This window comes from Chiloscyllium plagiosum, chromosome 12 (assembly GCF_004010195.1).
Source record: "Chiloscyllium plagiosum isolate BGI_BamShark_2017 chromosome 12, ASM401019v2, whole genome shotgun sequence".
Lineage (NCBI taxonomy): Eukaryota > Metazoa > Chordata > Chondrichthyes > Orectolobiformes > Hemiscylliidae > Chiloscyllium > Chiloscyllium plagiosum.
This window is the reverse complement of record NC_057721.1, coordinates 7,127,001-7,139,820: the sequence shown is the minus strand read 5'-3', so window position 1 is coordinate 7,139,820 and position 12,820 is coordinate 7,127,001. Positions and strand designations below refer to the sequence as shown.

Below are 12,820 nucleotides of genomic sequence, written 5' to 3'. Positions count from 1 at the left end.
CGACCTACTGACCCAGTTCATTGAGGTCCCGGTGTACTCTTAGATAACCTTCTTCATTGTCCAATATACCACAAATTTTGGTGTCATTTGCAGACTTACTAACCATGCCTCCTACATTCTCATCCAAATTATTTATATAAATGAGTACTGATCCTTGTGGCACACCACTAGTCACAAGCCTCCAGTCAGAACAACAACCCTGTACCACCACCTTCTGTATCCTACTGTTAAGCAATGTTGTGTCCAATTGGCTTGCTCTCCTTGGATCCCATATGATCAAAACTTAGTATTCAATCCACCACGTGGAACTTTGTCGAAGCTCTTGCTAAAGTCCATGTGGACAACATTTAACACTCTGCCTTTTAGAAGAAACATCTATAGTTTCAATAAATCCCTTTTTACTTTGTTTGACTGATTTGCAGAAATCTTGCCTTAAGCGGATGAGTAAAAAGTTGCTTTCAAAGAAGGATAATAGTTTAGAACTATTAAGAAATAAATTACGTCAAAATTTAAAGTTCCAGACCAGAAGTATTTGCTTAAAACCCTGACGTGCTTATGTGAAACTTGAAAATCTAAGCCAAGATGTATGAAGAATCAAGGAAAAAACTAAAATAGGGAATTGAAGCCACAGTTAAATTAAGCCCTTTAGAGATACATTGGAGAGGGAAATTCTCTCTGAGCAAATGAATGCTTTTGGGATTAATGACATTGTATTTTGCAGTGTGTTTTGAAATCTTGAGTTGTGCTTTATGTAAATAATTTGGTTTATTCTGTTTTATCTTAATGTCTTTTGTATAACAGACTTGTTTTTATTGTTCGAACCAAATTTGCAGCATTGAATGCTTGTGTTTCGGTGAAAAACTACCTAGTTAAAACCTAAAACAAAATATGATCTATAAAGCCAGATTTCAGTCGAGGATTTGATTTGTCCTATAGTAACATCAGCTGGGATCATAATACATGTATTTCAAGTCAGAGAAGCATAACTTGTGTTTTTTTTGATGGGATTTGTGCTTTTTAAGACATTCTTTAAAGTTCTATACTTTCATATCCTTTTTAAAAGGGAACATAATTTGACATCAAGAATTTAAAATAGTGTCAAAAAGCTAAATGTATATAAGTAGGGAAGGGTATACCATATTAAGGGTTTGAGACCATTGGTGTTTTCCTTTGGCAGGTGAGCAGCAAGAGACATTGGTTTGATCAGTAAAAAAATATGTTCTGTAAATGATCTTTTGGACTACTACTAATTATTTTCCAAGAACAGGAGTTAAAATGAGAAAGCACACTGAACCAGTAACAGTGGAGACAACATTATAAGTTTCATAATTATCTTGAATAAAATTTTACGAACCTGTCTCGTTACAGATTAAAACACAGTTGTATTTCATGAAAACTTTCTGTATTTCAGATGTACTTGCACCACAATACCCATGGCAGTCAAATGACATGTCTCTCAACCTATTGCCTCCAAACCACAGCAATGATTTTATGCTGGAGCCTCCTGGACATAATAAAGAGAATGAAGATGATGTGGAAGTTATGTCAACTGATTCTTCGAGCAGTAGTAGTGACTCTGATTGATTGAAACCAAGAGAACATGTCTTTTTCTGTTCAATGTTTGGACTTCTAGCGTTGGAAATTCATTTCTTTCCACTGCTCTTCTCCTTTCCGCCCAATACTGTTGATGCTGATCTGGTAGGAACACATCAAGAAAGTGAACTTCGATGAACATGGGTAAAACTTCAACACAGGAAAATTTTCTTTTTTTAAGCTCATTGTCCAATGTGAATATCCTTGATTGTATTTTAATAGATGGTGATAATACCAAATAATAGGAAACCAGGTATGAAAGTCTGCAGAATAAACACAGAAACCCAAATGATTGATTTATTATTTGACCTTAATGTTTAACATTATGCACAAGTAGAAATAAGTCATTCTCCCTGATTACTGCGTAAGTCTTCCAATGGAGTATTCTGATTCACTGTATCTCTCACCTGTTCACTGGATCAGGAAGTTGGCATTGCTGATGTCATTGTGTCCATTGATTGCTGCCTCTCATCCCGATCCTCACTTCACTCTCATTACCTCGCTTGCCATCCGCTTTGTTGTCATCCTGTCTAAAAGCTAGTGTCAGGTGCAAGCCAAGAAAACAAAACAAAAAAAACTTGATTGCCATGATAAGTGAAACTGAAAAGAGGAGATTTAATTGCCAGGACATGTTAAATGAACTCTGGTCGTGCATTTTTTTTTACTTGGAATGTTAAAGGTTAAGAAATTGAGTGAATCGCTGTTTGCTTTTGCAGGCAGTCTGAGTGTATGCAAGTTGGAATGCAATAAGTGTAATCTTACTTATCCTTATCTTATTTGGACTTATTAGAGATAGTCAGCATGGTACGCTAGTCCAGAAGATTAAGTCACATGAAGTTGGATACAAAATTGGCTTGGTCATAGAAGACAGAAGGTTGTTGTTTGATTGGAGATCTGTGACCAGTGGTATTCCACAAGGATCTGTGCTGACACCTTTTTGTAATGTATATAATATAAATGATTTGGATGAAAACTTAGGTGGTCTGATTTTAAAGTTTTCAGACAATACGAAAGTTGGTGGACTTGTGAATAACGAGGAGGTTATCAAAGGATACAGCAGGATGAAGTTCGATTGGAAAGTTGAGCAGAGAAATGGCAGATAAAGTTTAGTTCCTGGTCCACATGTCCAGAAAAGGGTGAGGTGATGCATTTTAGAAAGTCAAATACAAAAGTGTACAGTAAATAATGGCAGGATCCTTAGAAGCATTAGTTTATAGAGGAATGTTGCGGTGTAAGTCCATAGCTCCCCGAAAGTGGTAACACAAGTAGATAGGTGGTAAAGGTGGTGTATGGCATGCTCGCTTTCATTGGTTAGGGTTTTGAGTATAAAAGTTGGCAAGTCATATTGCAGCTATGTAAGATTTTAGTTAGGTAATTCTGGTAACCATACTATAGGAAGGATGTGGAGGCTTTGGAGGGAATGTTTGCCAGGATGCTGCCTGAATTGGAGTGTATTAGCTATCAGGAGAGGTTGGACAAAAGGATTGCTTTCACAAGAACATCAGAGGCTGAGGGGTTACCAGATATATGTATATAAAATTAAAGGCATGAAAAGGGTAGATAGTTAAGTATCTTTTTCTCAAGGTGGAATTGTCAAATACAAGGGATGTAGGTTTAAGGTGAGAGGGGAAAGCTAAAGGAGATGTGTGAGTAAAGTTTTTAAATGCAGAGTGTGGTAGGTACTTGGAACGCGCTGCCAGGGAAGGTGATAGAAGCACCACCAAGAAGATACGTTAACAAAGTTTGAGGTGTTTAGACAGGCATAAGAACAAGCAGGAAATAAAGGAATATGGATCATGTGCAGGCGTGTGGGATTTGTTTCGAATAACATAATGGTCAGCACACACATGGTGGGCTGAAAGGCCTGTTCCTATGCTGTACTTGTTTATTATTCTAGCTGTTGGTTCCATTTAAGTAAATTCATAAGTCAATTTATACACCAGTTGGAATGCAATGCAGTACAATACAAGCAAATGTTCACAAGTTTGAATGAAACTTCACAGTCCCTCTAATGGTAAAATGGAATTTCATTCTTTAAGTTGCACATTCATAAGTCAGGAACCATATGTATCTGTGTTAATTTATTCTCGTCAATGTTTTGCGGTTATACACTGAATTTGGAAATAGTTTTAGCAAGAAGCCACTTGCAGCATCCCTGACATTAATGTCACATGCACTAACTACATGTGCAATGAGTCCAGCCCCTGCAATTGCAATGAGAACAGTAGAATTATTTGCATCCGTTAACAACAGAAATTCTTGTTCTGAGATTGTGTAAAAGCATTATTAAGATAGGTTGATGGGATTGCACTTTGTATCTTGGTGAGTTGCCTGAATGTCAATAATTATTGCCAGTGGATACTTAAAATACCTACCTTCAAATTCCTATCTTCTCAAAAGTTGACACTGTTGACTTGGCAAGCCCCAAAAAATCTTTGTTAAAAGACAACTAGAGCAACTATTACATTGTGATATCAAAACAAAATTAGTTGTAAACATTGTTTTGGAGATGTATATTTCATAGTATAATGATGCAATAAATGTAAATAAATTTTAGAAAACTATTTTCTATTGTCAGCAAATTAGTCTTCATGTATGTACTGGTGAGATTGGCACTTAAGTTTAGACAACTGAAGACACAGCAGTTATTGGTTGGGTAAAGGATGCCATGGATGTATAAAATGCGAGATTAAAGGAATGAAGAATTCACAAAGGAATGTTAGGCTGAAGGAGGTTGTGGATTTGGGAGAGGAACGAGGCCATGGAGAAATAAGAACATATGGACTTGTATTTCAAATGTGAGCTATTAGGAGATTGAGAGCAAAAGTAGTGAACAAGACTTGGCAAACAGAATATTTACAGAGGTTTGGGTTAAATATTAAGAGTCAGAGGTTTAACAGGACAGAAAGAGACTGTTTGGCCTATTGTGTTTGAGCTGGCCATCAAACAACCATCTATTGTAATCCTATTTTCCAGTACGTGGCCTGTGGTCTTATATGCTATAACATTTCAAATGCTTATCTAAATAGTTCTTAAATCTTGATCTCATCTCTACTACCTTTAAGGCAGTGAATTTCAAATACTCCCAACCCTCTGGTCAAAATTTGTTCTTCTCAAATCCATTCTAAACCTCCAGTTCTGTAATTTAAAACTGTGCACCCTGGTATTGACCATTCTAAGGCAATAGTTCCTCTATATCCATCCTATTCATGCCCCTCAGAACTTTGTACACCTGAATCAGATTTCCCTACAGCCTTCTCTCCAAGGAATACAACTTCAGCTTATTTAGTCTTTCTTCATAGCTGAATCGCTCCAACTCAAGCAACTTCCTGGTGAATCTCTTCTGCATCCTCTTGAACAATCACACCCTTCTTGCAGTGTGTACACAGTACTCCAGCTCTGGGCTTAGTATTGTTATGTACAACTCCAACATAACCTCCTTGCTCTTGCCTTTATTAGTCAAAGCATTGAATACAACCATCCTATATACTGCCTTCACCACCTTATCAACCTGTCCTGCTTCCTTCAAGTATAATGGATATGCAGACCAAAGTCCCTCTGATCCTTTACATTTTCTAGGATCCTTCCATTCATTTTCTGCTCCTTTGCCTTGTTAATGCATAATGCATCACTCCTCACTTTTCAGGATTAAATTCCTAGTGCCACTGTTCAGCCCATCTGGCTAAGCAGTCTATATCATCCTGTCCTCCAAGGCTTTCCTCCTTGCTGTTTACCAAGGGACCCAGCACAAACGCTGTGGTTTCCATCTTCAACCATTACCTTATGCTTCCTGCCACTAAGCTAATTTTGGATCCAAACTTCTCTGGATATATCATCCTGTCCTCCAAGGCTTTCCTCCTTGCTGTTTACCAAGGGACCCAGCTGTGGTTTCCATCTTCAACCATTACCTTATGCTTCCTGCCACTAAGCTAATTTTGGATCCAAATTTCTCTGGATTCTGTGGCTCTTAGACTTCAGTATGCTTTTTGACATGGTCTGGCAGACGGTCCAGAAGCTATCATCTACTCTATCCTCATTGACATACCAAGTCATCACCTCAAAAAATTCAAATTCTATTAGACATGATTCACCCTGACAAAGCTGTGCTGAGTAACCTTAATTAATCCTTGCTTTTTCAAGTGGAGATTGATTCTGTCTCAGCTATTTATCCAATAATTTCCCTTCCACTGATGCTAGACTCGCTGGCCTGTAGTTCTTTGGGTTAGCCCTACCACTCTTCTTGAATAATGGTACCACATAACTCATTGTTTTACAATATGGAGCAAAGTTCTATTTGCCATCCTTACTACCTGCTGTAATGGTGTATTAACTTTGTGATTCATGCACGATGATATCCAGATCCCTCTGCACCTAAAAGATTAACACATGCTTCATGCATTGTACTGAGTATATATAGAGAAATTGCATTAAGTCAAATTCCAATAACTTCACACCTGGAATTTTGTTATCAGCCATTTCTGCTGGCACAATACAAAAAACAGAAGGATGCCCATGAGAAACCAAACTTCTTGACTAGTAACTCTGGATTAGCCACACTCTCACACTTGTCAGTAAACTATGCCAACCAATTGAAGTAGAGTTGGGCCAGAGTGAAAACTCATGGATAAACTTGCTGTGATGAGTACAAAGTCATCTCATGTCCTCTGAGATTGCACCAAGAAATGTATAATATGAAATGTATACCATGATTTTACCAGATTTCTTTTTAAAAATTGAACGTTTAATGGTGGAAAGTGAATCAAGAAACATGTCAATGGTATGGTCTGCACCAATCTAGATGCCACTGAAAAGCTACAGTTTCATGTGACTGAAGTACGAGAAGCCACTCTGCACCTTTTAAGTCATTACCCATGCAATATGAGGCTACAAAGCCACCTGGATGACTGCCTGATTTTGGAGCATGGATGAGGAAATTAGACAAGATGTATCAATGGAAGAAAAGGAAGATTATTGATGAGTGTTCGATCTGCTGTTTCTTTAGCTGAAGCGTGAGAGATAGTGTGGGATCTTGTGTTGTAACATGAAAATACGTTTGACCACATTAATGACAGGGCAGACTCTAAAAAAGACAGACCACTAAGTAGTAACCTTTGAGTTTTTCCAGAGCTAACTTCAACATTTTTCAATGATTTTTACTGTACAAGGGCAAGTTGTGAACAAATTGAAAAATGAAGACATTGTTCACGTTTAGAGTCATGGAGTCCGATAGCATGGTGACAGGCCGTGGCCCAAACTGGTCCATGCCGACCAGAAGGTCTCTCCAAGCTAACCCATTTCCCTGCACTTGACCCATATGCTTTTAAACCTTTCTTATCCATGTATTTGTTCAAATGCCTTGTAAATGTTGTTAATGTACCTCCCTCAACTACTTCCGTTGGCATATGTGTACCACCCTCTGTGTAAAAAAAGTTGCCCCTCAGATTCCCTTTTATTCTTTACCCTCTAACCTTAAACTGATGCCCTCTAGTCCTTGATTGCCCAAGCTGGGATAAATGTGTCACTTTTTCATTTGTAGGTAGATCAGGTTACTTAAGAACTTCTCAGCTTTCCAAAATTTTGCTTGAAGTGAATTTGTGGGCAAGCTCCCAGCAATTCGACACTCAATTTTACTGTAAATAATATTGCAAGTTCAATACTAAAAGCAGGAGAGAGCCACAGTTTCAATGTAGTAGGGTAAAGAATACAAATGCATACATAACTTTTACAAATGCATACATTCAGCCACATAATGCTCATTTGTCAAGTATTTTTAATATTCTCCAATTTACCATTACAATATACATATGCTAAATGGTAATTGCTCGCGTGTCAACTTAGCAGATAGAAGTTGCAGTCTTGGCTAACATTGGTTTCAACTTCAGTTATACAATAAGTGTATCTGGGACTCCCAATGGTTTGATGTTAGAAAATTTGGTGTATTTACCTACTCAGTCATGGAAGGACTTCTTAAGCTTTGTTATTCATGCAAATGTTTCACAAGGAACCAAAATAACAATCACATTGTATTTTAATTCTAACAAGAACTAATTCTACAGCCTTCCTTGCATGAGGCAAGACTGTGTTCCTGATGCTATGACATGATGATAAAGCAAAAATGCAACAAGAACTCCAGATGTTGCAGAATGTACACTGTTGCAGGGCTCATTAAATCAAGAGAAAGCTAGTTCTTTCTGTAAAATGGAAAGCTCTTCCAATCCAGAAACAAATACTAAAAACTGCTCCATGACATGCCAGACCATTTGTGAATGCGCTGGTAAAAATTTAAATTTGAGGCACAAATTCAAACTAATGTTAATTGAGTGGCTACAGACAACCAAAATGAGTGGACTTTCAGGGGAATGCATAATTAGTAGGGCTTTTCTTGATAATGGAGGGGAATAGAACTAAACTAAAATATGGTTCAGAATGTAACCTTATATATTACTGAAGGGTGTGCAAAGAATCAGGGCAGTAGTGCCAATGAGTGAGTATTCATAATGGACAAAATCAAAGGAATAAATTAGATTGGCAAATACCTCCCCTTAATTCCCATTATTTTCAAAGAAAGTACCAGCAAAAAACACATGTTATACAAAGAATATGTTGGGAGTTTATAGAACATAAACCACAAACATGGCATCAACTGCTACATAACTAAACATCACAGGTGGAGAATTTCAAATACAATTTATTTTCCCCAAGCAATTTTTTTGGTATATATTTTTAACATAAAAATACATCTCAATAGTTTGTATTTACTTATTTAATATCATTTTTATGTATACTATTTAAATGTGGGAGATGCACATAGGCCTAGTTCAAATGACTGTTTATTATATTTGTTAACATATACCTTCATAATTAAAATCAGTTGTACTGATCTTCCAATTCAAAACCATAATTTGTGATTCTACACATCTTGGAACAATGTATTTAACTATAGACAATTATGAGAAAGATTGCCATTTAATAGTGATTTGCAGCAGCATTTTTAGGTTTTTCTTCAAAAGGATGATAAACTTGTCTTACACGTGCTAAAGGACAAAATAGCTCATCTGCTGGTGGTAAGTCTTCCCACTTGGTCCACTCCCAACCTAGAATAAAGACAGGCTCATGTGAAACTTATGTTCTAAACAGGTACTTAATTGGATGGGAAAGACTCGATGAAAGGTATTACGAAAGCCCAAGTTCTATGGTTTTCAGATTTGATGCTGAAACAACTGATACAAGATTCTTTATGTCCACGAATAAACAGAAACTCTAAGTTTCAAATTCAAACTATCGCAACCTCTACACCCATTTATACGATTCCAATCTGGCCAATGTGAGTAGGGTAATCTCTATAGATTGAAAATTGCAAATATTGCTCCATTATTTAAGAGTTATCAAGTCTCCAGTGGAAAAATGTATGTGATTCCATACTCCAGTTGTTGGATGAGTCATTCTGAAACCATCTTGATCCCAAAGAGTCACTCAAGATAATCATTACTTGGTGAAACAAGTAACTGACAAGATATTTGTAGTTGAACTGACAGAAATTGCTGCTTCAAACAAAATCATATCACATTCTATTTCACCACACTTTTTGCTGCATAAAACCCTCATGGTGTGATGCAATAAAAACAAAGTAGAACAACATTTAGGACAATATTGCATTTAACTAATCATACATTCATCTTTGGAGTCAGTTTTGTATGCCTAAATCCTAGCAATGTGTTTGTGCAACACAAAATATTGGAAAAACGAACATACCCATGCTTCCCAAATATTTTCCCACTGTGACCTAGCTTGAGACTTGAGTGATGGCGGTAGAGGAGGAGACCCATGAGAGAAGGGAGACAGGAGTCAACAAATGTTGCAGAGGAGCTCAACTCCCCAAAGAATCAGCTTGTGACTCAACCCTCACTTTGAGAATACTCAGAATACATGAAAATTGACATTCAATTGTGTTACCATCACTGAATCCCCACTATTAACATCCTCGGGGTTATCATTGACCAGAAACCTAACTGGACTCACCATATCAACATAATGGCTACAACAGCAGATCAGACACAAGGAATACTGTAGTGAGTAACTCACCTGATTCCCCAAAGCCTGTCCACCATCTACAAGGCAAAATTCAGGAATGTGATGGTAATAACTCCCCACTTGCCTGGTGCAGGTCCAATAACACTCAAAGAGCTCGACACCATCCAGAATAAAGCAAACTGCTTGACTGGCTTCACCTCCATAAGCATCCATTCCCTCCATAACCAACGCACTCAGTAGAGCAGCGTGTACCATCTACAAGATGCACTGCGGAAATTCACCGAAGATCTTTACAGCATCTTCCAAACCCATGACCACTTCCATCTAGAAGATCAAGGGCAGTAGATACATGGGAACACCAAGTTCCCCTTCAAACCATTCATAATCCTGACTTACAAATATATTGCCATTCCTTTACTGTTGCTGGGTCAAAGTTCTGAATTCCCTCCATATGGGCATTGTGTGTTTACCTACAGCACATGACAGCACCGTTTCAAGAAGGCAGTTTCACCACCATCTTCTGAAGGGCAAATAGGGATGAGCAATAAATAGTGGCCCAGTCAGTGTTGCCCATGTCCCATGAGGAATTTCTTTTAAAAAAATGAAGCATTCAACTCAACTCCAAGTTCCAGACAGATTCATGTGCAAATCAGTGTGGGAAGAATCAACATAAATATATCTTTATATCATTACTACACATGAAAATATTTTCACAGTTTAATTTAAACTGCTTCCTTTGGCGAGTTTACAAATGAAGCATTTCTGCACAGAACGATTAATGCAATGGGAGAAAATACTCCAGCAAAATTTTCTGCTTGTTCTGAATTATGACATGCTTTAGAAATATGTCAGCGACTCACTCTAATGTTATAAGTAACTTTAAAATTAATACTGAGGCTAGAATTGCTGTAAAGATGTGTTCTGGAGAATTACTTTTATCTTGAAGTCAGAAGTTAATACAACGTATCATTGTTCTTTGGCAGTGCCTCACAACAGAGAATGATTTCATTATAAAGCAGGTCGTATTCTCTCTTTTTTAAATGAAAGAAATAATAATGAGGAGATAAGATGGTTCAAGGCTGTGAGTGGATTTACAATCTTGCTTTAGTTACTTGTAAAATCTCAAAACTTAATATTACAAATTTACCTTCATTTTTCTGAGGTTCTAGGTTCTTTGGCTCTGAATCATAATCTGTATTGACTTCTCCTTGCATGAAAATTGTGACATAGTGATAATTTTCTTCTAATTTGATACCATTGACAACTGCAGCAAAGCACATATTCTTCATGTGAAGCCCTGACTCTTCCAGAACTTCCCGCTTAGCACAGTCTTCCCAGCTTTCTCTATTTAAAAAGTTTAAAAATAAGTCATGTTGATACAAGTTCTCAAACTTTCCAAACTTACAAATACTGTTTAAAAAATAAGTTGTTGCATGGTATGAACAAAGAGGCCCCAGGAATAATTTCAAATTTTCATTTATGTTGAAAGATTTGCAGCACAGATGGAGGCCAATCAGCCCACTGTTTCCATGCACATTAATTTTCTTTTGGTCAAACTGCACTCGTTTCCCCTACTGCCCCTGTAAGTCAAGAAAAATTAAACTGAAAGATATAGCATGTTGGTGTTCCAATATTTGTATCGATAATAAAAGCAAAATACAGTGGAGATTGGAAATGAAAACGAAGTGTTGCAGAAGTCCATTGTTAACATTGGTGAAGAGAGAAACAGTTAATAGCTCAAGTCCCAAATGGGTCTTCTTCGGAAGCACGGAGCTTCCCCAACCCTTAAGTTTATTTGCATCTATGACATTCTTCAATTAGTATTCTACTACTACGAAACATACTGAGATCACTTCATCATAGCTCCAGGGTCATTCTTGAGCTGACTGCCGAATATACAGTGCCATAATTAGGCAATGAATTCTATCCTCCTTGCCTCCCCATTCTTAATTATTCATTGCTAAATAAAAAAGTATGAATGGTTAAATCATTACGATGCACTACAACAGTATACACAGACTGTGCAAACTCCCTCAATTCTGTAATCCCAAATATAAATAGCAAAAGGATAATAAAAAGGAAGGGTAGGCCTAGAAGGAGATCTCTTGTGGCACCAAATGAACATTTTGCATCTATCATCTCCAGAAATAGGATGCAGTAGCTGCAGTTATAGAGGACAGAACAAAAAGAGGGGGCGATTACAAGGTTGGCAACACTCAATACCATTCCAGATGGGGGCACGTTCGGGTGCTCAGGGATGGACACAATCTCCCTTGCATGTGATTGCTGCGAGGGAAGATTAGCAAACGGTCAAGACCAATCATCAGAGTTTCAATGACCGATTCCAGCGACTAGTAGACGCCGCATTTTGGATACACCTTAAGTCAGAATACAACGAAGTGTTAGTCATTTCTGAAAAGGAAACCAATTACGATACCGACAAGAAAATAAAAATCGGTGCGCCCCCACACACAGCGCATCGCGCACTTGTTACAAAAGCATTAATCGGAGGAGACTTGTACCCGAACTCCAGGTGGCCCCCGGGCAGCTGGTAAGTACCTGCTCCGACTGAGCCTTTCCTTTTCCCGAGCAGGACACAGCCCGGCCGCTCGCGACAGGTCACCACAACCCCCACTCCAACTGCCGGTCGACGGACCGGGGGACATTCCGAGCTGGCCATCCCAAGTCAGTGCCGACCGTTGAAACAACTGCCGCGGCGGGGAGGTGGGTTCGTGCGCGTGCGCGTGCGCGGCTGCCGAAGGCGCGGCGGCTGGAAATGCGCGAGACTCGGGGTCGCTCGCGAGAATCGACCGTTCGGCCCAACTAGCCCACTCCTAGCCACTCACTCCAATCAGTGATGCCCCCAGCCTTGTCGAACTCAAGATCACTTCCTTTTTGTGTTGAATGCAACCCAGGATCTAATAAAATATAGAATACGTTTTTTTGTGCTTTATAAAACTGTATATTTATAATTTTCATTTTGTCTGCTAGTCACCGTAGTGGTTGTAACCAGATCAGCCAGGTGGACTCAGAATACCAGTTCCCAACCAGGGTGCCCTGGCTGGTAGATACAAACGGGAGTACCAGAGGTTCTGGTCACTCTGATAGCTGGCTCTGAGGGAACTGGATCAGTGTTACTGACTCTCCATGTGTAAATGAAGGTTAACTTGGTGATGGGATACTCTGCAGTTATTTC

The 12,820-nt window shown here is 38.4% G+C and overlaps 2 protein-coding genes across 5 annotated transcripts in view; one reads left to right on the top strand and one right to left on the bottom strand.

The window, feature by feature from the left end:
* med4 (mediator complex subunit 4) overlaps positions 1–1,882 on the top strand; it is a 16,724-nt gene extending 14,842 nt beyond the window's left edge. For both annotated transcript variants that reach the window (XM_043700381.1, XM_043700380.1), the window contains exon 7: positions 1,412–1,882. In XM_043700381.1, coding sequence (XP_043556316.1) covers positions 1,412–1,584 — 173 coding nt within the window. In that variant the 3' untranslated portion in view covers positions 1,585–1,882. The remainder of the gene's footprint in view (positions 1–1,411) is intronic.
* Positions 1,605–12,404, bottom strand: nudt15 (nudix (nucleoside diphosphate linked moiety X)-type motif 15). 3 transcript variants are annotated; one of them, XR_006313118.1, is made up of 5 exons: positions 12,147–12,402; positions 10,772–10,968; positions 8,623–8,687; positions 2,001–2,130; positions 1,605–1,695 (listed from the first exon to the last, which is right to left on the bottom strand). XR_006313118.1 is itself a non-coding variant. In XM_043700383.1 (4 exons), the coding sequence occupies exons 1-3, from the start codon at positions 12,302–12,304 to the stop codon at positions 2,036–2,038; spliced, it is 450 nt and encodes a 149-aa protein (XP_043556318.1). In that variant the 5' UTR covers positions 12,305–12,404; the 3' UTR covers positions 1,605–1,695; positions 2,001–2,035. The 3 variants fall into 3 exon arrangements, 2 of the variants coding, with proteins under 2 accessions (XP_043556318.1, XP_043556317.1); XM_043700383.1 differs by lacking the exon at positions 8,623–8,687 and having other exon boundaries at positions 12,147–12,404; XM_043700382.1 differs by lacking the exons at positions 1,605–1,695; positions 2,001–2,130 and having other exon boundaries at positions 7,880–8,687; positions 12,147–12,396.
* Between the last annotated feature and the right edge of the window lie 416 nt (positions 12,405–12,820).